Raw genomic sequence first — 21254 nt, 5'->3', positions numbered from 1 at the left:
TCCTCTGCAAGTAAATGATGCTGTGAAGCATTTCTACTATCACAGAGTAGTAGAAATGCTTCATGCTTCATCTGCCAGTCAGTGATAGCAACATGCCTGAACTTTGTTAGGTGCTGCTCAGCATGATGTAATACAAGCAGACAATTTCCCCCTTTAAAAAAACAGGGCTGCCAAGGGTGCTCCATTAATGCCTTAGGACTGCTACTTGGGTACTCTTCTTTCTGATTCAGTGGGAGGTGTGTCAGGACTGTCTTCTTCAGCTGGAACCAAACTGTTCAGGCAACTCCAGATTCACTGAAACAAGCACGGGAGAAGAACTATAATTCTTGGATATATGGTTCTCTTTTATAGGACTCTATTCTGGAACAAACTGGAGCAAGTCCAGAGGAGGGTTGCCAAGTTGGTAACTGGTCTGAAAACCAACCCTAGGAAAAATAATTAAAAGGATTTGTGTAGCGATTAAGGAAGATCATTTTGACAAGCTAGGCCAGAGCCATTACCAAAGTGGCAAGGGGAAAAAAACATGGTTTAAGTCCAAAACCAGAAGAAGGTATTGTATGTGTCAGCAACTCAAGGCAGACCCTTTCCTAGTTCACGAGTATAAAAGGTGGGATGATAAAGCAATCAGACTTGCAAAATTTTGTTATTATAGCCAATATTATTAAAAGTAGTTTAGGCCTCTTTGTGGAATTGATTTCTTGGTTTGGTCTACAGAGTGTGGCTGACAATCTGATAATATTTACCTTACAGCAAAGATGGGGGGGGGGGAGGTAGCTGTCTTCAAATATCTGAAGAGTTGTCACTCTTCACTGTCCAGAGAGCTGGAGCAGAATCAGTGGAATAAATTACAAAGAAAGTAGGTTCAGGCTAAATACTGAGAGGAATTGCCTGATGTTGCAACCTTTAGCCAGTGGAACAGTCTGCCTAATGAAGTGATGAATTCTTTCACTGAAGATGAAACCAACTTCATGGTCATCTGTCAGAGTAGGGCGTTCTGTCCTGAGCAGAGTCGGACTAAGCAACATCTGAGGTTCCTTTCAACCAGACCATTCTGTAATATCAATCCATTAGCAAGAAACATTAGCAGTTGTTACACAAGGAATATAACTGTGCTTTATAGAATCAACTCTTCTACAACTGGGTACTTCCGTTGTTTCTCAATGGAGGAAAACATTTCCCTTAGCCTGATCTCTAGAAGTAGAGGCCTCTATGATTATGAAAGAAAAAGAATATCCTTAGGTTAGCAGTTTCTTGAGTGATTAATTTGTCTGGGGAAGATAGATTCTGAAGAATCTAAAGGAAAGTTTCATTTGAGTCATAATCAGTACAGCAGTTTAGTGGTGTTGCTATTACTAATGGATGGCACCTTCCTTCTTGCCCTTTTAAAATTGAGTCTCTTGCATAACGCAGCTTGGCTCGAAAGGACTAGATGGATATGTCCATGTTGGTTTATTGGCTTGCCCTTGCCTTCTTTTGCGATATTGTCTCCGTTTCTCAATCTAGTTTATGGCTCTGGTATCCCGATTCTCTCCCAACCAAAAACTAACCTGGTCTGAAACAGCTTAATTTTTTCAAGAACAGCCAAGTTTGGCTAAGTGTTGTACGTGCTGTGACTGTGAACCTGTGTCTTTAATGGTAAGCCAAAATATCCATTATTATAATGAAGGACAGCCTACAAATTACTAAATTAAGTGAACATCTTTCATATTTCAACATGCTAGAAAAAATGTGTGTCCTGGAATTGGGAAATACCATATTCCTGATAAACATATGAAAAAAGGCAATAAAACCAAACCAAGATAACATGGAAACCTGAATGGAAAATTCTAAATCTAGTAATTGGAATAGCTACTCTGTGACATTTACCTGCAAATCTGACAAGATAAACACACCAGCCTGGGGGAAGAAAAAAAATGGCTATTAATGTCCCTTAGCCTCATAGCATGATTCAACTATATATTATAATCTGAAGGATAAGGCCTGTAGTTTTAGTAAATAGAGAAAGTAGAATAGCTTTAACTGTGTACTGCAAATCTCAGTTTGGAAGTTTCAGAACTTAGCTGAAGGACTCCTACTTTTCCATCACTTATAATTCTCTATTTCAGCTGAACACTATTATGTATTCAGTAAAAGGGAGTAAAATGTGCGAGAAAACCCCTAAACTGCTAAAACCTCAATGACAGCCAGGATAGTCTGGTCCTGCTACAATATAGTTGTATTATTACTTGTATAGGTAAAATGCAGAAGAAATGTGAATTTAGGTATTTTGCAATTTTTACCTGAAAGGTGCCAGATTGGGGTGGTTGAACCATCATAAGGGACAACTTATTGAAATCAACCCTTGACCTAGATATCAACTGATTACCCTGAACCAAACCCAGTCTCTGGGTTTAATTTGCAAGATAGTTATGAATATAAAAAATGGAGCAGGGCACCTAGGATATATCTCCCTTGTGGAAGATATCTAAAGTAAACATTTCTGATAAAATATACAAGTCTGAAACTATGCCATTCAAACCAATCACTTCTGCAGTTTATCAAATTTTAATTTCTCCCTTCCACAAGGGAGATACTGTATATCCTGGGTGCCCTGCTCCATATTTTTATATTCATAACCATCTTGCAAATTAAACTCAAACTAAGATTGGCTCAGGGTTAACCAACTAATATTTAGGTCAAGGGTTGATAGTTCAAGTATGGCTCAATCTCCCCAATTTGATATGCGGGACTACACTCACAATCATCCACACCATCAGGGCCAATATAGTCTCGCTAAAGATGAGAAATGCAGTCAACACATCTGAATGGGACCAATAATTATAGGGACATTTTCGCCAAAGGATAGAATTGTTTGCAGAATATAGGAATGATAGGAATGAAAAAGTGCTCCTGTACAAAACAATAACAAAAGAGAATGTAAGTATTATCTATATTTTAAAAAGTATTATTGTGATGCATAGTTTAAAAAAAAACAGAATTTAAAGTAGACTTTTTGTGATCCAGTTTGTGATTTTTTTGTAATTTATGTAAATAAAGTGCTTTTTTTATTACTGAAGTCTTGAATCATGAGAAGTTCTTACACAGGGTTACCAGTCTTACAGCAAAAGGAAGACAAGCCTTCCTTTTTGCCCCCATGTCTACTCTCCAAGTCATAGCCTTAAAATCAAATATTGGCCAAGCATCTCCTTACCAAGTTTACAAGCTCATTGCTTTGTGACCTTAATCACAAATTGTTTAGTACCCTATCTGGTCCCTTGCCTGCTGCCTGAAATTGACAAGACCGTAATTGGTTACAGCGCCAAAGATTTTGCTTCCTAACTAGCTCTAGCACATTTCTGAGACTGAAAACCGGTCTTGCTCTTTTGTTTATTTATTTAAAACATTCATGTAGCCACCCGTCTTATACTGAACTCTAGGTGGCTCCCAATCAACAATTAAAACATCAATAAAACAAAATATATATTAAAACTGTAAACATTAAAAACCCGGCACAAAATTTATGCTTCCACATGCAGACCATTGTTAAATCTTCTCGTCCACTTCACCCTATTTCAGCACTTTGGATGAGATAGACCATTGGCCTAGATATCAACATAAGACAGGGCTTAAGTGCTTTCCTAGAGGCCTGCTGAAGGGGCCAAGCCAAGGAGAAGGACTTTGGTGCCAGGTTTTTAATGTTTATGGTTTTAATAGATATATGTATTATTAATATTGTTGTAATTGTTGATTGGGAGCTTCTCTGAGTTCGATATAAAATAAGGAGCTATATAAATGCTTTAAATAAAACAAGCAAATAAAAGACTAATTCTAATGCTGGAAAAAGTAATTTCATATACATGTAGGCCTAAATACTTTTTTTTGCACTTTTCCACTGTAATTATTGTTGAAGGCGCTAAAAAAATTAAAACAGTGTGTCCTCCCCAGCCTTTGTGTTCTCCTTTCTAATCATCCATGACAGTCATCAAACACATTTTTCTTACTTCAGGGTTATGCTTCAGGGCTGAAGGAAACATAAATCCTAGTGAACAATTATTTGTCTTCTAATAAAATGCATATAATTGTATTATTAATTCCCAAGAGGAGAATATGGAGATCATAAATCACTATGTATTGCCAGAGTAGATTTGAATTGCCAAAGATTCTAGAGCTTGAAACAGATGCCTTACCTGACTCCAGGACTGAAAAAGTCTGACACTCTACAGAATGGCTGAGGTAACACAAAGTGCTAATCCAAGACCAAAGAAGCCATTTTATGGTTTAACGCAAAATGTTTCAGTTTCCAGAAGAGCATTAGGAGATTAGTGTGATTGATCCATACAGTGAAATAAAAATGAAAAAAATCAAAATGACCTCTAAATTCTAGAAACACAAGATAGCTTTAATATATAATATATAAGGTAATCCATGAAATGTGAAATTTGCAGAAAGAAGGCATTAGGAGCCTTCTGACAATTTCTGTGAATTGCCTGCTGTGGTCTTCTTGAGTGGAATAATGCAAATACTATTCTTGGCTTCTTTAATCCTCCACCAACGACCCAACCTGAAATACAACCCAGAAAAAATAAAGTATCTGCTTATGAAACATTCTGTTGGTCAGCTTGAATAGGAAATCTACAAAAGGGCTGAAGGAAACATTTCATATATGCTAGCTGTTATTCTGTAAAATGTACACATTTCAGAAAAAAAACAAAAACCCAAAATTATAATAGGACAAACAATAAGACACTGACAAGGCTGGAATTAAAAGCATTAATACAAGGACAGTTCTTTCTTCCGTGTGGTTTCACAGCAGGGTTTTATATCTCAATCCCCAAATCTGGAGAAGGCAGTCAATTTCACACCTTTTAACTGTTCTCTATTCTGAATAAAAGCTCATTGTTTTGTTTTGATCCTTGCAACAAAAAACCCCAGGATTATCTACAATTTGGTATTAATGCATGAGAGAGCTACCCTTATGATTAGCTAAGTCAGGGTACTAAAGCAAAGGAAGTGACCTCTCTGCCCTGCCCAAATTTCTCCCTGTTTGTGGCAAATGTTTTGCTACAAACATAAATCCCTATTTGGGAGTTCATCAGCATTTGCTACATAATCACCTGCCGGTGACACTTCCAGGAATAATTTCTATTAAAAGAATTTTTAGCTGAGCCCAAAACTCAATCTATGTTCTCAAAAAACCTTGCGGGAACAGGACACTTTTTAACAGAATATATTTGACCTTGAATCCGGGAGAGACTATGTGTAAAGGCTGTTTGCCAATGTGAATGGAATCCATGTGCACATACCTGTGTTCCTGTCCGACTCCAGCAACTAGGAAGTTTCCAGAATTTGCAAATTTCAAGCTATTAACAAAACCAATCTGGAGGGGAAAAAAAAGAGATTTTTTTTTTTAATGTGGTAATTGTTTTTTCCCCTGCTGTGCTGCTTGGGAAGTTTGGAAGTCCTAATATATTTATAGGGGCCCACACTGGAGGATGCCTGGCTTCTGTCATTTCTGTCACATTAAATGTTAATCTTTAAGTCTTTGACCTCTACTTGGATAGCGACAGAAAGAGATTTTCGCTTTGCAAAAGCATAAGGAGTCAGTTGACTACATGGATCCCAGTTATGAGTTTCTGGAAATTTGAAAAAGAAGTCCACGTGAAGGTTAAAGATGAGCAAACTTTTCATCTGAGTTACAGCAATGAAGGTCTTCTGCTCCACATCCCATTCGCTGGGAAGCTCCTTTTCCAGCTCAGGACCACACTCTGCAGCAACCTGCCACTTATAGGCAACCGCCACTAAAGGGCTGCTGGTGATCTGCAGAACCTATTTTCTGTACCAGGCTAATTGCTCCTGACTGCCCAAAAGAAAGCCTTGTGGTCTAACTATTGGGTTCTGCTGCAATATGGATTAGCTTCCATAAGTTATTGAGGAAGAACTCATTTATACACACAACTAATCATTAAAGTAGATTCCTGTAATGTTCAAAACATTTCATCTACACTATGTAACACTTGGATTCCTTAGGAAGATCCCTGGAACAGTTAAACCTGTGATAGAAGGGGAACAAGCTGAGAGAAAAGTGTAAGAGCCTTGGTAGTACAAGGGTTTAAGGCACCCTGTTATTAAGCTGCTTAAGACCAGCTGCCTGCAATTACTGCAGGGTTCGAATCTCGCCAAGGCTCAAGGTTGACTCAGCCTTCCATCCTTTCTAAGGTAGGTGAAATGAGGACCCAGTTTGTGGGGGCAATAAGCTGACTTTGTATAAATATACAAAAGGATGAAGGCTATTGCTGAGCACATTGTAAGCCGCCCTGAGTCTTCGGAGAAGGGCGGCATATAAACCAAATTAAAAAAAATAAAAAATAAAATAAAAATAAAACTAACAAGGCAACTCCTGCATAGAGTTCCCAGGTTCACTCCACCTACAACAACTCCACAGTGCTATTTCCTCTTGCTCCACTTGTTTCTTAAACTAGTTTAATATGAATCTCAAGCTAGAAAAGTTTAAATTGGAAGTTAAGCCCATGGCTCAAAGCAGCTTCCTCACCAAGGGAATCTCAAAGAGGAGCGCCAACTTTCGAAATCCTTCTCCACATTTCCACAATTTCACACTGGCATTGTGGGAACCTGTCAAAAGCAGAGCATATAATGTTTTAAAAATGTCCACATTAAGTTTAAAAAGTCTAGTTCAGTGACACTTTCCTATTTCTTCAAGTGATGTTCTTAAAGAACCTAGAGCTAGAGATCAATGGATAAACCTCAATCTAACTTTTATCCTTCCTAATTTAAGACATTATTGTAATTGTTTCCATTATTTTCTTACCCCGATGAACATAAAATAAGCATGAGGAACTTTAGTATACTGTACACCATATACAAATAAACGACACGTAATTCTAAAAAGTCTAGCAGCTATCTATTATTCTAGCTAAAAAGCAAGTAGTCTGGTGCTTCTTAGCCATAATAGAATAGAATTACATGCTCTTTATTTATACTAGGAACATTCATGTAATCTACACTACTAAGATTTCCTTTCTTCAGATCATCACTCTAGCCATGGACCACACTTCTATGAACTGAGTATGGCTCAGGCCAAAACCATATTTTTAATATATTTATTTTATTTTATTATTTTATTACCTCCCATGTATTTAATCATTTTCTCTTTCTGATAATTTAAGAATTATAAGACAGCAGTAAATTTTGGAGGCAATCTTGTGGCTACTCTCATGGCTAAGGGAAGTGCAAGAATATCTGGTTCTCAGTCTGTGCTTCTGTGATCTGTTTAATAGGAATAACTTAGTGACCCAAATTTATAAATCCAAGCATTTATCTAAAACTATTATTATCCTCTGGCATCAAGACCAAAACATTAGAGCCCTGGTGGTGCAGTATTGCAAGGCTAACTCTGCTCACAGCCTGGAGTTCAATCCTGATGGACTTGAGGTTGACTCAGTCTTCCATCCTTCCGAGGTTGGTAAAAGGAAGACCCAGATTGTTGGACACAAGATGCTGACTCTGTCAACTGAGAGTGCTGTAAAGGACTATGGAATGGTATGTAAGTCTAAGTGCTATTGCTATTGCTATCAGAACTCCAAAAATAAAATCTCTGCTTTGGGATACAAGAATGTCTCTAACCAGAGACACATCCTGGCAAAACCTGAAACAGCCAAGTCAGAGCAGTGAACGCCTCTGAATAGTTTATGATACCATAAAGTATCTTGGAATGTCCTTGACTGATTGCTGGGAATCAGAAGATTGTTTAAAAAAATATGGTGACAGGACAATCATGTACATGTCTACTTAGAAGTAAGCTCTCCATAAATAATAGGATGCACTTCAAAGTACTCATACATATGATTTTTCCTAGAACTGTATAAAGGATTTTAAGCTGAATTGCTGCACTGGTTTTTTATTAACGTCAGGAAAAAGAGCATTATCCGGATTCCTAGCCCCAAAGGCAACAGGAAAAGGAAGACAAATATCTCTTGTCACCTGTAGCTACGAGGTCACTGTTCAGCAAACCAGCAACTGAAGAGATCCAAAATGGCTGTTCCAGCCCCTGCGTGCCATGAAAACCGTGGGCACGCTTCACTACTGTTAGTGGTTTCTTTTTGGAGAGACCCCAGAGGGCAACTGACCTTGGAAACAAAATCACAATCATTACATATCATGTGGGAATCACTTGATTTTATTTTTACTGAGTTACAGTTTCAAAGTATACTCACCCATCATCTGCACCAGACACCATATGCTCTTCATTGATGAGCTGGATGCAGTCAATCGAACCCCTAATGGGAAAAAGAAAACCATACTTACAGCTAACAAATCAGCAATGCAAATACTCCAGGCTCCCAGTAATCAATCTACACTGTATGCTTCAGAGCATATTTTTTATAATGAAAGACACTCAACTTTTTAACTACATATTGTACAAAAGGTGAAAAATGCAAGATCTCTCAAGCATTCCCTAGATAGAAAGATCTTCCTATTACGGAGATAAAGCATTTGAATAACATCCATTCAGCCAAGAAAAATAATCTTCAACTAGGAAATCTGTAGCATTCTGTAACTTGTTCTGTAACCTGTAGAGTCCTCCATGACTATATTGCAAAACACTGTGCTCCTAGTATTTGGCAAAAACTAACTTATAAACAAGCCCCAAATATTGGACATGACTGTGCATACTTTAAAAATGATTCAGAAGAGGTTCTTCAGCACATATGCTGAAGCTTTCACACAAGCCTAAAAAAACGCTTCAGCTGCTTTAAAGAGATGTACTTCTAAATTTTCATTTAAAAAACATACATAGCACTGGAAAAGTTTTAGAAAGTTAATTTCTCACTTGCAAAAAGTGGGCCTGTCCCCATTTCATGAGATACATTTTTTTTTGCGCTGCAAAATATAAAGATTATCTTTCGCCAGAGTGGCCATTTCATGTACTAAAAGTGATTCACATTTGCATAACAGGTCAAAAATCACATGGATCGGAGAAACTGTGAGTCTGTTTGTTGGGAAAGGTTCAACTCAAAAACAGTGCTTTCCTGACCATGCCATTTCCTCTTCTAGTTCTAGTACTTTGCTTCATCTAACTTCAGATCAGATCTCACCTCATTCTTACGATTCCCTCAACCTTCTCAAATAGCTTGGAGGGAGACATAAAATGACTGCAACATGAAATTAGAGATTCACCCAATTCCAAGACAGGATTAAAAAGAAGTTCTTTAAAATAGGGGTCTCCAACCTTGTCAGCTTTAAGATTTGTGGACTTCAACTTCCAGAATTCCTCAGCCAGCAAAGCTGGCTAAGGAATTCTCGGAGTTGAAGTCCACAAGTTGGACTTCAGGGTTGGACACCTCTGCTTTAAAAGATCTAAAAATTATTTGATCAAATTATTTTTAAAAGATCTAAAAATAATTTGATCAAATAAATTAGAACTACAGCTGACCACAGCCTAATTTCAAAAAATCATTCATCAATGCATTTAGTTTTGATGATAACGAGAGATGCAACAAAGCAGTGTGGTAGCTTATTCTTTTGTAATATGCTGCATATAGATTTCTTTTTCTGAAACAATACACTTTGTAAAAGAAGCTTGAATAGGCAATGATTCTCACTTACTGGTGTCCATAAAACACAAGTTGGGACTCCTCAGCGATTTTCCAGATTCTGACAGTGCCATCTCTCCCTCCTGAGGTGACACAGCACTCCCGGCTCAGGCTATCCAGGCCTGTAATCACATCTTGATGACCAAACCTTGGGAGAAAAGAGGATGAGATTCAATGATGGCCTGTCTAGGTTTGAGAATCCAGTATTTCAGTTGGGTATATTGCAAGCTATGTAGGCGCTGACATATTCAGCAAATCCTTGCTCTCTGAATGGCCACGTGAATAAAGGGGGAATGGGGTTCGTTTCTTTTAAAAGCTTTGTAACAATAACATACAAGCTCCCTCATTTATCATTGCTTCATACCAATGAGGACCTATAGATGCATGTCACAATGAACTTGGGCATCTTTCTCCAAAGTGATCATCTCAAGTTCCATTGGGACAGCAACTCCATGAATTCCCAGCCAAAAATCCCCATACCGTTTAGAGCAGTGTTTCTCAGAAACATTAAATCATGTGGACTTCAACTCCCAGAATTCATTTACCCAACATGCTGGCTAGCAGAATTCTGGGAGTTGAAATCCATATATCTTTCTAAGATTGAGAAATGCTGGGCTAGAGATTCTGAAATCTGAAAGGCCACAGTTTGGGAAACTCTAGTCTGGAGCAATGCTACTACCGTGTTAGGGTACGAGTTGATAGGAGTTCCTCTGTAAAAACGAATCACCATATCAATGTATTAATGATACAGTCATTCTGTCTCCTGTTGTCTCCGATCTTCATAGAATGTAGTTTTCATAGATCAGAAACATGCATATCACTAATTCTGCATGTATATGAAAAAACTGTTCCTTACAAGGTTTCAACATACGCATTCTCTGCCACGTTCCATACTTTGACTGAGCGGTCATGGGAGGCGCTGTACAACTGGTGAGTGCCTTTGCGGAAAGATAGGCCCTGAAAGGGAGAAAGCGTGAAGAGAGGAAGAGATAGAATGAGATGGGCCCAAGGGCAGGCAGAATTAATCTTTGATTTCTTTACCACATCCAATCTAATTGTCCCAGAGGGAAATGGGGATTTCTCAATTGGAGAGTGAACAACACATACAAAGTACGGGTGGAATAACCACCATGTACACTTGTTTAACAAAACAAGATTAAATAATATTTTTGTTACACCATACTCATTATACTTTAAGCCAGTGGTGAAATCTAAAATTTGTTACTACCGGTTCTGTGGCCGTGGCTTGGTGGTGGTGGTGGTGGGGTGTAAATGTGACTGGGTGGGCGTGGCCATTTTTATTTTTTTTTTACTTTTAAAACCACTTTTTCTACAACCTCTTCAGGGAAGAGGTTGCCTCTGACGATCCAAGCTGAGTTGCCTGATCGGCAGAGGCATTTAAAAGAAAAAAAGCCTCTGATGATCGCGCGGCTCAGCTGGGCATGGGGGGGGCAGGGATTTTTGCTACCGGTTCTCTGAACCACCTGCCTCCATCGCTAACGGATCGGGCGACCCCGTCCGAACCGGGAGCATTTCACCCCTGCTTTAAGCAGAGATTTTCATGTTTGTATGGGGGGGAGGGGTGATAGAGGAAAGGGGATGCAAATTTTAGCATCAATACATTTAATATTGATTCCCCATTTTTTTTAAAAAAAAAAATTATGTTGCTTTCCCGTGATACAATTTACAAAAGAACAAAATTGTTAATAAATAATATTACTGTAGAAAAATCTATGCAGCAAAAAGGATTCAAATCATTTTGGCTGATGGTTGATTGAGGAGTGCAAGTTGTTTCTACAAATCATTTTGCAGATTGCTGTAAGAACATTTCAACTATTAAATTCTTTTTGAAAGACATAGTAGTAGCATCCATAAAAACATTCCCCTATATAGGGAATGCACTTTATCTATAAATACAAATACCTATAGAGGTTGCGGTCACTTACTGATACAGTATCACGATGGCCTGTGAACTTATAGAGGTGTCCGCAGGTTGCAGCTTCCCAGATCATAATGAGTTTGTTCCTGTCACCCGTGGCCTAAAAGTGACACAGAAAGATCCTGCTCAGCATTGAACAGGGTGGATGTATAACTTATATCAACTGTTAGTTGATATAGGACAGGGGTGTCAAACTCCTGATTCAGCTCATGGGATGCTTAAATCTGGCCTGCGGGGCCGGCCTGGAAATAGCAAAGGACCAGCCCGCCGTGCCTCTGCAGCCAAGATGGGGTGCAGCTGGGGCACGTGAGCCCCCCCCCATCATTTTGGCTGGCAAAGTGCTGCAGGAGGCGTCCGTCCCATCTCCCCCCCCCCCCCACCAGCCAGCCTGTGGAGAACTACAGTGCTGATCTGGCACTCGAAGAAATCTAGTTTGACACCCCTGATATAGGAGGATCTATTGAACATAGTTTAAAGAACTATGAAGAAGTATGTCTCTACTATACTAAAAGATCACCAACCACCACAAAAAGTATCATTTTTGCAACACAGAGGAGAAAACATACTTCAGAAATCTCTGCCAACACTGCTAGAACTGTGTGGAGTTGCTTTCTTTTCCTCAGCATAGCAGAAGAAAAGGTTCTTCTTACCAGGAATTTGCCATCTGACGAGATAGCCATTGAGATGATGTGTGCGGTATGTCCAACATGGCTGTCCTCTGTCCCCTTTTTTCCTCTATGTATCACATGGAGCTTCTTTCCACTCTCAACATCCCCTGCAGCATAAAGATGCTCAAGTCAGGTCTCAAACATTACAATTCTTTTTCTGACACTTTAAAGTAAGTAAGCTAGAGCATTGAAAATTATTTTAGTAAAATCCATAATTTGAGAAAAAATCAATCTTCCATCATGCTTTAATTGCCTGAGAAACATGAATAAGTGACTCAGGAACTGCACTTCATTCACTGCAAATATACTAACGTACAAAAAAGGACTCAAATATGTTAAGTATGATGTTAGTAAGATCCTGCTCACTCTCCAGACCCATATTAATTTATTAATAATTATTTCTGCCAATTCCACCTTCCCGGTAACTTTTGCTGAATGCTGCTGTTCACCACATCAAGATCTACTAAAGAATTAAATTTTACAAAAGTGATCCAAGTGGAGGCCAAGCTAATTATTTCATAGAATCCAACCTAACTCCAATATCTCATAAACCAGCTGGCTTGATGCCATGCTTTACAATCTACCTCCCGAAAGATAACTCAATTTTCAGAAGTTTCTAGAAGAGCGGGATATTTAGGGGCAAACCTGATTTCTAAAGGGAAGCTGTTCAATAAAGTGCTTCTATTGAGAAGCAGCCTATCTGAGTCACACCTCATCTCCCTCACCTCCCCACCCCAATTATTACTCTCATTATTATTACTGAGGAACTGACACATCCTTCTCATAGTGGCATAAACCACTTTCCTTAACCAGATTTATCACCCAGAAGAGGCAAGAGTCTCACACCTGTGTATGGCCCTCATCTTTTCACACACTCTGTCCACTTATTCGAGATTTACAAGATGAAGACATTCTTAAAAAATGGATCAAGAATTTTCCAAAATTACCTATGAGCTACCCCAACTCTATAGTACAGTTTGTAACAGATCTCTTCAACCTTGGCCTCAAAGAACGATGCAAACTTATTTGCAGCAGGCCACTGATCACTCCCACCTTCCTCTATCTTGGCATGGAAGAACAATGCCAACTTATATGTAGACACAACAGAGACTGACAAATAAATCCTCTGCTGAAAGATAATATTTTACTCTGTAGAGTGTTCATTTATGCCGGGTGTATAAATAAACATTCTATAGTTTACACTCTATAAATAAAGAAACCCCAAATTTCTATACAATAGTTAAAATTGGAAGATTGATTACACAAATAAGTCAAAAATATCAAAACAGCTTGGTAATACATCAATGGAAAGGAGCATACTAAGAATAATGTAGCTATAAAAAATATGCTGGTTACAATTCTTGGCCATCAGCATTAAAGTTGACACTCCGTTATTCCAAGTGTTCTAGTCAGTTCAGGCAATGTAAATTTGATCCTTTGAACCTGCCATCATTATAGAAAAAACTCATAATGTTTATAGGGTTATAAAAATATAAATTTATATAAGTTCAGAATACTTTCTTTCATGCCTCTTCTTTTTTGTAGTTTATTGTCTTTTGCAGAAAATAAGACTTACATTTGATGATCGAACAGTCTTTGGATGCAGAGAAAATATATTTGTCATCTGGTGAAATGATTAGGCAGGTGATGGGCAATTGGTGGCCTCGTAGTATCTTGATGTCAGATATGTCTGGAGGCTGCAACTATTCAGAGAATACCAGTTATATCAGCATTCTGAATCATGAATACAAATGATTAAAAATTGCAGCATACCAACTTGTTCAGTGCTGAGATACCACTGAAGTTCATGACACAGTGTTAACTGGAATCTGATTGCCTGATTTTCAACAACTGTGCGTCACCATAGAAGTAGGATCTATTTAAATGGTCTACCCCAGGTGGCTAACGGATTCTGTCAGCTTTCTGAGGGAGTTAGGGATTGCTGATGCATAGTTCAATGGAGGCCTTAATCACAACCACAGTCTTGAATTAGACTACATCTGGCAGCCTCTCCCTGTTTGTGAATCCCTGGGAGCTCTCATTTTCAGAGGAACTCTGGAAGATAAAATAATAGAAGGGATGCCTGGAGTGCTGCTGGAGGACAAAGAAAGAATTTAGCCAATGTGTGTAAAAATGTCTAAGTCTCTAGGACCACTTATATATTAGATCAATGAAAGTCTTCTGGGAAAAAAAATATGTGATGGGCCAACGCAGAATTCATCCCTGCTTCAGGAAGCTGACAACTCCTGCACTGAAGAAGGTAGTAGCCTGCCTCCTCCTCACAAAAAATTGCTGCCTACAATGCTATTGAATAATTTTTGTCTACACTTTTAATTTTTTTATTTTTGGCTTGTGAGAAGAATATTGGACTATAGTTTCAGAGGAAATGGGTTATCTCAACTTTCTTCAGTCTGGTTTCAGAATTGGATACTGCAGTGAGATGGCATTGATCGCATTTGAAGATGAACACTGATGGGATCAGAATAGTAATGGTACATCCGATCTGCTGCTTCTTTATCTCTCTACTATAAATCATGATATCCTTCCAGACTAGCTCGGGGTAGGAGTGAGAATGGGGGCGTAATACTGCAGTGGTTTTCACTCCTCTAGAGGAGATTCTAGTTGGTGTTAGTAAGGGAGAGAAGTTCAATCTTTTTTTGCAGTGTTCCTCAGGACTTTCTCTCCATTCATATTTAATATATACATAAAGCTGCTAGGTGAGCCTATCCACCAGCACAAGTTTAGATATCAACTGTATGCCTCTGAAAATTACTCAGAAATTGCAATGTGCTGGGGTGGGTAGTTTTGGGCACACCATGGTATGCCTCACTATTTTGGATTCAACATGTCACTATTCTGCAGTGGCTTCTCGGAAATTAGGGAGGCAATTCAAGATGTTGGTTATCACCTAAAGGCCTTTATGGCAGATTATCTGTAGAACCACCTCTCTTCTGTTATTTCACTCTGCCCCATAGGCATCTTTGTCCCTTGTATTACACAATGTCGTCTGTTGTGCTCCTATATTGTGGCCCCTGTTTTGTACAATGACATAACCTTCAAGATCTAGATGGCTTTTACCTTGCCAGGCATTCAAGGCTTGGCAGGCACTGAAGATTTCCATGGCTTTGAAGACTCAGGGATTGTCCTGGGAATTAGATGAGCTCATCTTTTAAAAAAATGACTACATAAGCATATGAATGGCCTCAGGCACAATGTATTTTAGGGGTTTTTTTGCTTTTGTTTGTGGCTGTTAATTCAATGTTAACTGCCCAGAGTTGGGGGTAAGAATAAATGTTTTAAATAAAATAATTCTGTCCCTAGCGAAATAACATATAAAAACTAGCAAACTCCTGAAATTATCTCAAATAATAAAAGGCTCCATAAGCTGATGTGTTGGCAGTCATACCACATGGAGTTCGAGGAAAACAGTAATAGGTGCTTTGAAATTTTGCACAATTGTGGAAAAAAAAGTTTCTACTTACACTGTTGGCAATTTGTCTCTGCAATTTTCCTTTCTGTTCAAGCTATCGGGGACAAATAAAATAGAATTAGATTGACTCTTGCTTCCTACTTCATAAAATACATGAATTAGGAAAAAGTTATATATGAATTAGGAAAAAGTAAGTATGGGATGCGGTGGCTCAGTGGCTAAGACGCTGAGCTTGTCGATCAAAAGGTTGGCAGTTCAGCGGTTCGAATCTCTAGTGCCACGTAACGGAGTGAGCTCCCATTACTTATCCCAACTTCTGCCAACCTAGCAATTCGAAAGCACATAAAAATGCAAATAGAAAAATAGGGACCACCTTTGGTGGGAAGGTAACAGCGTTCTGTGCACCTTTGGCATTTAGTCATGCTGGCCACATGACCAGAGTTGTCTTCGGACAGCGCTGGCTCTTCGGCTTTGAAACGGAGATGAGCACTGCCCCCTAGAGTTGGGAATGACTAGCACATATGTGCGAGGGGAACCTTTACCTTTACGTGGATCTCATTCTTATACTCACATATAGCTAAATATTAAATTGGATTAATTTCCTTTAAGATGACCTTAAATTCTTCTATATGGACTTGATCACAATCTCCTTTCAGTTTTGACAAAAGAATCAATGAGTAAATGGCAAATTTCTGAGATCTCACGTTTAAGAACTTTAGCTCATACTTCTACCAAACTGACACTGAGAGTATCAGACTTATTATTACCTTATTGGTTTATGATTGGAAGGAAGCAAGGCAGGAACTGGTTTCCAAGGATTAAGTGAGAAAAGCCCATAAAAAGTCACTTCTCCAAAATTACTCAGCGTTTTTCAGCCTGAATACAAATTGTGATTGTGGATATAAAAATAAATTACGCTACGTTATCAGATTATAAATGCCAGAGAAGTCACTATACTTCTGAATTTTGAGAAAGGATGCTTAATTCACAAGAGGAAGGAAACTTTCTGCATATCACTTCTTAGACTGTACAATTTCCCTGTCAAACCATTGACTTTAAGTCTAAAAGTTCTCATACTCTTTTTGCCATTTTAAAGATGGATCATAGCTAAACAGGCATGTTTGTGTTTTGCATATTATTAATCTCTTTCTCTATATAGGAGAGTGACTGTGATTTATAAAAGCCAACACCCACACTCCACTAGAATTGAGCCTTGCAAGGCCTGAAGCATGGGAAACAATGAATTTCACTATTTTCCAGTGAGAAGATACCATTTACTTCATGAGGAAGGTGGAGCTGTTTAAGATTTCTAATGCCCAATTCAGGATAGGTAGAGGTACCAATTTCTTTCCAGTCTACTACCTCATGTCCTACTCACCACATCTTCCTTTAATCGGCCAGCAACCAGGTCTTTCTCAAAAGCCTCTTGTTCAGCCTTTTCTTCTTCTGCCAGAGGCAAAAATCATAGACATAGCTATGTTTACTTAATCAAAGAATCCAATTTCAAATCCCGAAGATCCTTCAGTAAAACAAATGCTCAGAACCAATCAGTTACCCAGTAGGATGAGAGTTTTTCGCCCCAAAGTATTTGATAGCTTCAAAAAGTTAAATTATCTTCTAAAGCAGTGGAGAAATTGATTTAAAAAACACATATTAAAATTTCCCAGTTCATAAATTTTGGGAAACTATTGTGATTTCTATGGCTTCTTTATACAAAAGAATATTTTTAAAAAAAATCTCCACACTTCTCAAGATGAATTCCCAGCCATCTTTTTTGAGACTAAAGTTTTCAAACAGTTGTAAAGTTAAAGAAGCAAATAAAAGTTCACAACAGGCTAAGTAACCTACATAATTAATGTACTGTTAATTATATATAGGGAAAGCACAGACTTCAACTTAACCTTGGCAAAACTGAGTGGCTTCTGGTCTTGGGACCAACAGGATTTGGCAATTAACCATCTTTAGTTCTGGATGGGTGACATTGCTCCAGACAAACCCAATGTACCATCTGGAAGTCCTTTTGGACTCACAACTCCTGCTCAAATGTTCAAGTGGCAATCATAGATAGGTTGGCTTTTGTGTAATTTCAGATTGTATGCCAATTGTATCTATTTCTGGATCAAGAGGCCCAATGCTCAGTCACTCATGCCCTAATAAGTTGGACAGGATCTTGGAAGTCTTCTAGTCCAACCCCCTGCTCAAGCCATTTCAGACAAGTGGCTGTCCCGTCTCTTCTTAAAAGCCTTCTGTGATGGAGCACCTACAACTTCTGAAGGCAAGCCATACCACTAGTTAATTGTTAGTTCTCCTTAGTTCTAAATAGCTTCTCTCCTTGATTAGTTTCCATCCATTGTTTCTTGTCTTGCCTTCTAGTACTTTGGAGAATAGCTTGGCTCCCTCTTCTTTGTGGCAGCCCCACAAATATTGGAACATCACTATCACTATCACATCACCCCTAGACCTTCTTTTCACTGCACTTGCCATACCCAATTCCTGCAACTGTTCTTCATATGTTTTAATCTCCAGGCCCCTAAATATCTTCATTGCTCTTCTCTGTGCTTTTTCAGAGTCTCAACATCTTTTTTATAATGTGGTGACCAAAACTGGATGCAGTATTCCAGATATGGTCTTACTAAAGTTTTATAAAGCAATACTAATATTTCATGCAATCTTGATTCTATCGCTCTCTTTATGGAACCTAGGATTACATTGGCTTTTTTGGTTGCTGCCACATACTGTTGGCTCATATTTAAGTGATTGTCCACTAGGACTCCAAGATCCCTCTCAGTTACTGCTTTTGAGCCAGGTTTCACCTAAACTGTACCTGTACATTTGGTGTTTCTTGCTTAAGTGTAAAATCTTGCTTTGCTCTACACTGAATTTCATTTTGTTGGATAGGGCCCAGCGATCTATATGAATCTTGAGCCTATCATCTGGAATGTTGGCTATTCCTGCCAGTGTTGTCCCAAATCTGATGAATTCCCCTTCTATTCCCGCATCTAAATCATTTACCTATAAAGGTAAATGTTCCCCTCGCACATATGTGCTGATTATATATAAAATGTATAAAATGCAGAAGCATAGGCAGCTATGCATACATCTACAGCAGTGCAAGTTACAATTCTGCTCCGTAAACTGCATCAGCTACCAGTTTGTGTCAAAGTGCAGCCCTACATGGCATGGAGCTGGGGTATTTGAGGGACTGCCTCAACCCAATCACACCTATCCATCCATCAGAAAGGGCATGTGGTGGGTGCAAAGTCATCTGATCTGATGGGACCCAGGAGGAGATTCTTTTTTCTGACGTGCCCACCCTTACCCTCAGAAGGTAAGATTAGTTGTGATCCACCTGGCCTTCTGAAAATATAGCTTTGCCACCTGATCTGAGGATCTTGGTGGAGAACTTGCTAATAAATTGCACATTTAGGAAAATGAATGATGCGCTCCTGCTGATTATGTTTTTAATAGTTTTATTGTTTTTAATGTTTTTATTTTTGTGGTTATTTTTTGTTGAATTTTTAATTTTAAAAAAAAAAAAAAAATTATAAACTGCCCAAAGTCACGATAGTAAGATAGAAGGCTATATAAATTTAACAGATTCAACAGATAGATATTAAAAATTTTAATCTGACTGTTTAACAGTCCATTAAATTAGATCTAGCTTCTCCTCACCTTGTTGGCGAAGCTGTTCCAAATATAATTTCGCTAATCTCAGTTTCTTCTCTTGTGGCGTCTCTTCAATTTCTTCTTCTGCTTCATTTTTATTTTCTGAGCTACAGATAGAAAAGAAACAATTTACACAGAAATACTTTATATCACGCAACAATTATCCATCAACAAGAGAAAATTACTATCCAATTCCCTCAAAGAAAATACTTGAGTGTCCCAATTTTATGCAAATTTGCAGTACCTTATTCAATGTTACATCTTATGGTATTCCTAAAGTACAGACCTTTGGGGCCATTAGGTGATGCCACAAAAACTGTATTTCAGGAATCCCACCACTTGTTATATTATCGTGAGGTCTCATAGCACAATTCTCTCATCATCAGCTTCATGCAACCATCTCCACAGGAAATTTCTATGCAAGTTCCTAAATTTTATGACATGAGCTTCCTAATTAGAGAAGAAAAATACCAAGACACTTTGGCATATCCTTACACATCTGGTTCAGAATCACTAGAGATCTCTTCATTCAACTTGGAGGAGCCAGCTTTCTGCCAAACCTTTTCTTCGCCAGCAGGGACCTGGGAAGTAAAAAAACTTATTTTAGATCAAGACTGATTAACCTTCACTCAGTTACTGAAAAGCTGGAGGAGTAGCGTAGCGTAGCGTAGCATAGAATAGAATTTTTTATTGGCCAAGTGTAATTGGACACACAAGGAATGTGTCTTGGTGCATACCTCTCAGTGTACATAAAAAGATACATTTGTCAAGAATGTCAATTTTGATTAATACAATCTTCATCATTAGCAGAGCATAGGCAACAGAGGTTGCTGCATTTGCTAATCGTCCTATATATATTGTATGCATAATTTATTTTCACTGCTCATCGCATACAGTAACCAGCTCAACTTCAAATTTGTCCAAACTACTTCATAATTCAACCGTACTATTTTCATTCTAGCCTCTCTTTTTTTTTTTTAATCAACAAGTATGCACTACACTTTCTGACATTCATTCGTTTCTTAGTAATAGGACTGGTAGTTTCTTTTCTGGGAGTTCTGTTGCTTTCACTACTTTCCTTTTCTACCACGACCGCTTCGCTCCCCTTCATTCGGTCGCCTAGCTGCCTTCCCTCCCATTTTCCCTGCACTTACCTTTCGTTTCTTGCGCCCGGCCGAAGCAGTAGCGCCTCGCTGTCTTTGCTGTCTTTTTTTCGGACCTGGGGCCGCCATGCCGCTTCGGATTCTCCGGAGAATGCTTCCTACACGTGGCTCCCGGAGCCAACCTCCGGCGTTTTCCCATTGGACAAAACCGTTTCCGGCCTTCCCCATTGGCTGCCGTTCTTCCGAAAAGGCCTTCTGTCTCTTCCCTCTCGTTGGTTCAAAAGGAATGGAGCTTGTTCGGCCCCGTTACTACTTCCGAGGCGGCGGCGGGAGGACGATGCTCGGGAGCGCTTCGAGCGCGCAGGGTGGGAAGGTCGGAGATGCTGAAGTGGATGCCGAATAGGGAGAGGCAGCCCTTCTCCAGGGTTTGGAGCCGTCCCTACGCAGTCGAGCTGCATAGGGACAGAAGCGAGGACTGCTGAATGCAGAAACTCAGAAGCGATGCAGGAGGGTTATGGCTATTTCTTTATTAACTTGTCCACAAAATTACACAGCATAGAGTAGAGTGGAGTAGAATATAAAATAGAATAGAGAATAGAGTAGAATAAATAGAATAGGAGAATAGACTAGAATATCGAATAGAATAGAATAGAATAGAATAGAATAGAATAGAATAGAATAGAATAGAATAGAATAGAATAGAAAATAGCAGAGTTGGAAGGGTTCTTGTAGGTCATCTAGCCCAACCCCCTCCTCAAGCAGGAGACCCTCTACACCATTTCTGACAGATGGCTGTCCAGTCTCTTCTTGAAAGCTTCCAGTAACGAAGCACCCACAGCTTTTGAAGGCAAGCGGTTC

At 38.9% G+C, this 21254-nt stretch overlaps 2 protein-coding genes across 2 annotated transcripts in view; one reads left to right on the top strand and one right to left on the bottom strand.

Moving 5' to 3' along the window:
• Positions 1–4357: 4357 nt before the first annotated feature.
• RRP9 (ribosomal RNA processing 9, U3 small nucleolar RNA binding protein) lies at positions 4358–20708 on the bottom strand. The gene is made up of 15 exons (XM_070937073.1): positions 20448–20708; positions 19789–19874; positions 19300–19400; positions 17006–17073; positions 15680–15721; positions 13774–13900; positions 12180–12304; positions 11537–11629; positions 10447–10547; positions 9604–9738; positions 8211–8273; positions 7978–8123; positions 6530–6609; positions 5283–5356; positions 4358–4540 (listed from the first exon to the last, which is right to left on the bottom strand). Exons 1-15 carry the CDS (start codon positions 20622–20624, stop codon positions 4435–4437), a joined length of 1524 nt encoding a protein of 507 aa, XP_070793174.1. The 5' UTR covers positions 20625–20708; the 3' UTR covers positions 4358–4434.
• PARP3 (poly(ADP-ribose) polymerase family member 3) overlaps positions 20674–21254 on the top strand; it is a 30326-nt gene continuing 29745 nt past the window's right edge. Inside the window, exon 1 of the mRNA XM_070937071.1 lies at positions 20674–21243. The gene's annotated coding sequence lies outside the window, so the exon portion shown is untranslated. The remainder of the gene's footprint in view (positions 21244–21254) is intronic.

This window comes from Pituophis catenifer, unplaced genomic scaffold (genome assembly GCF_029215685.1).
Source record: "Pituophis catenifer annectens isolate HBS135680 unplaced genomic scaffold, rPitCat1.0.hap2 SCAF_2, whole genome shotgun sequence".
Taxonomy (NCBI): Eukaryota; Metazoa; Chordata; class Lepidosauria; order Squamata; family Colubridae; genus Pituophis; species Pituophis catenifer.
This window is presented reverse-complemented; position numbering and strand designations above follow the sequence as displayed.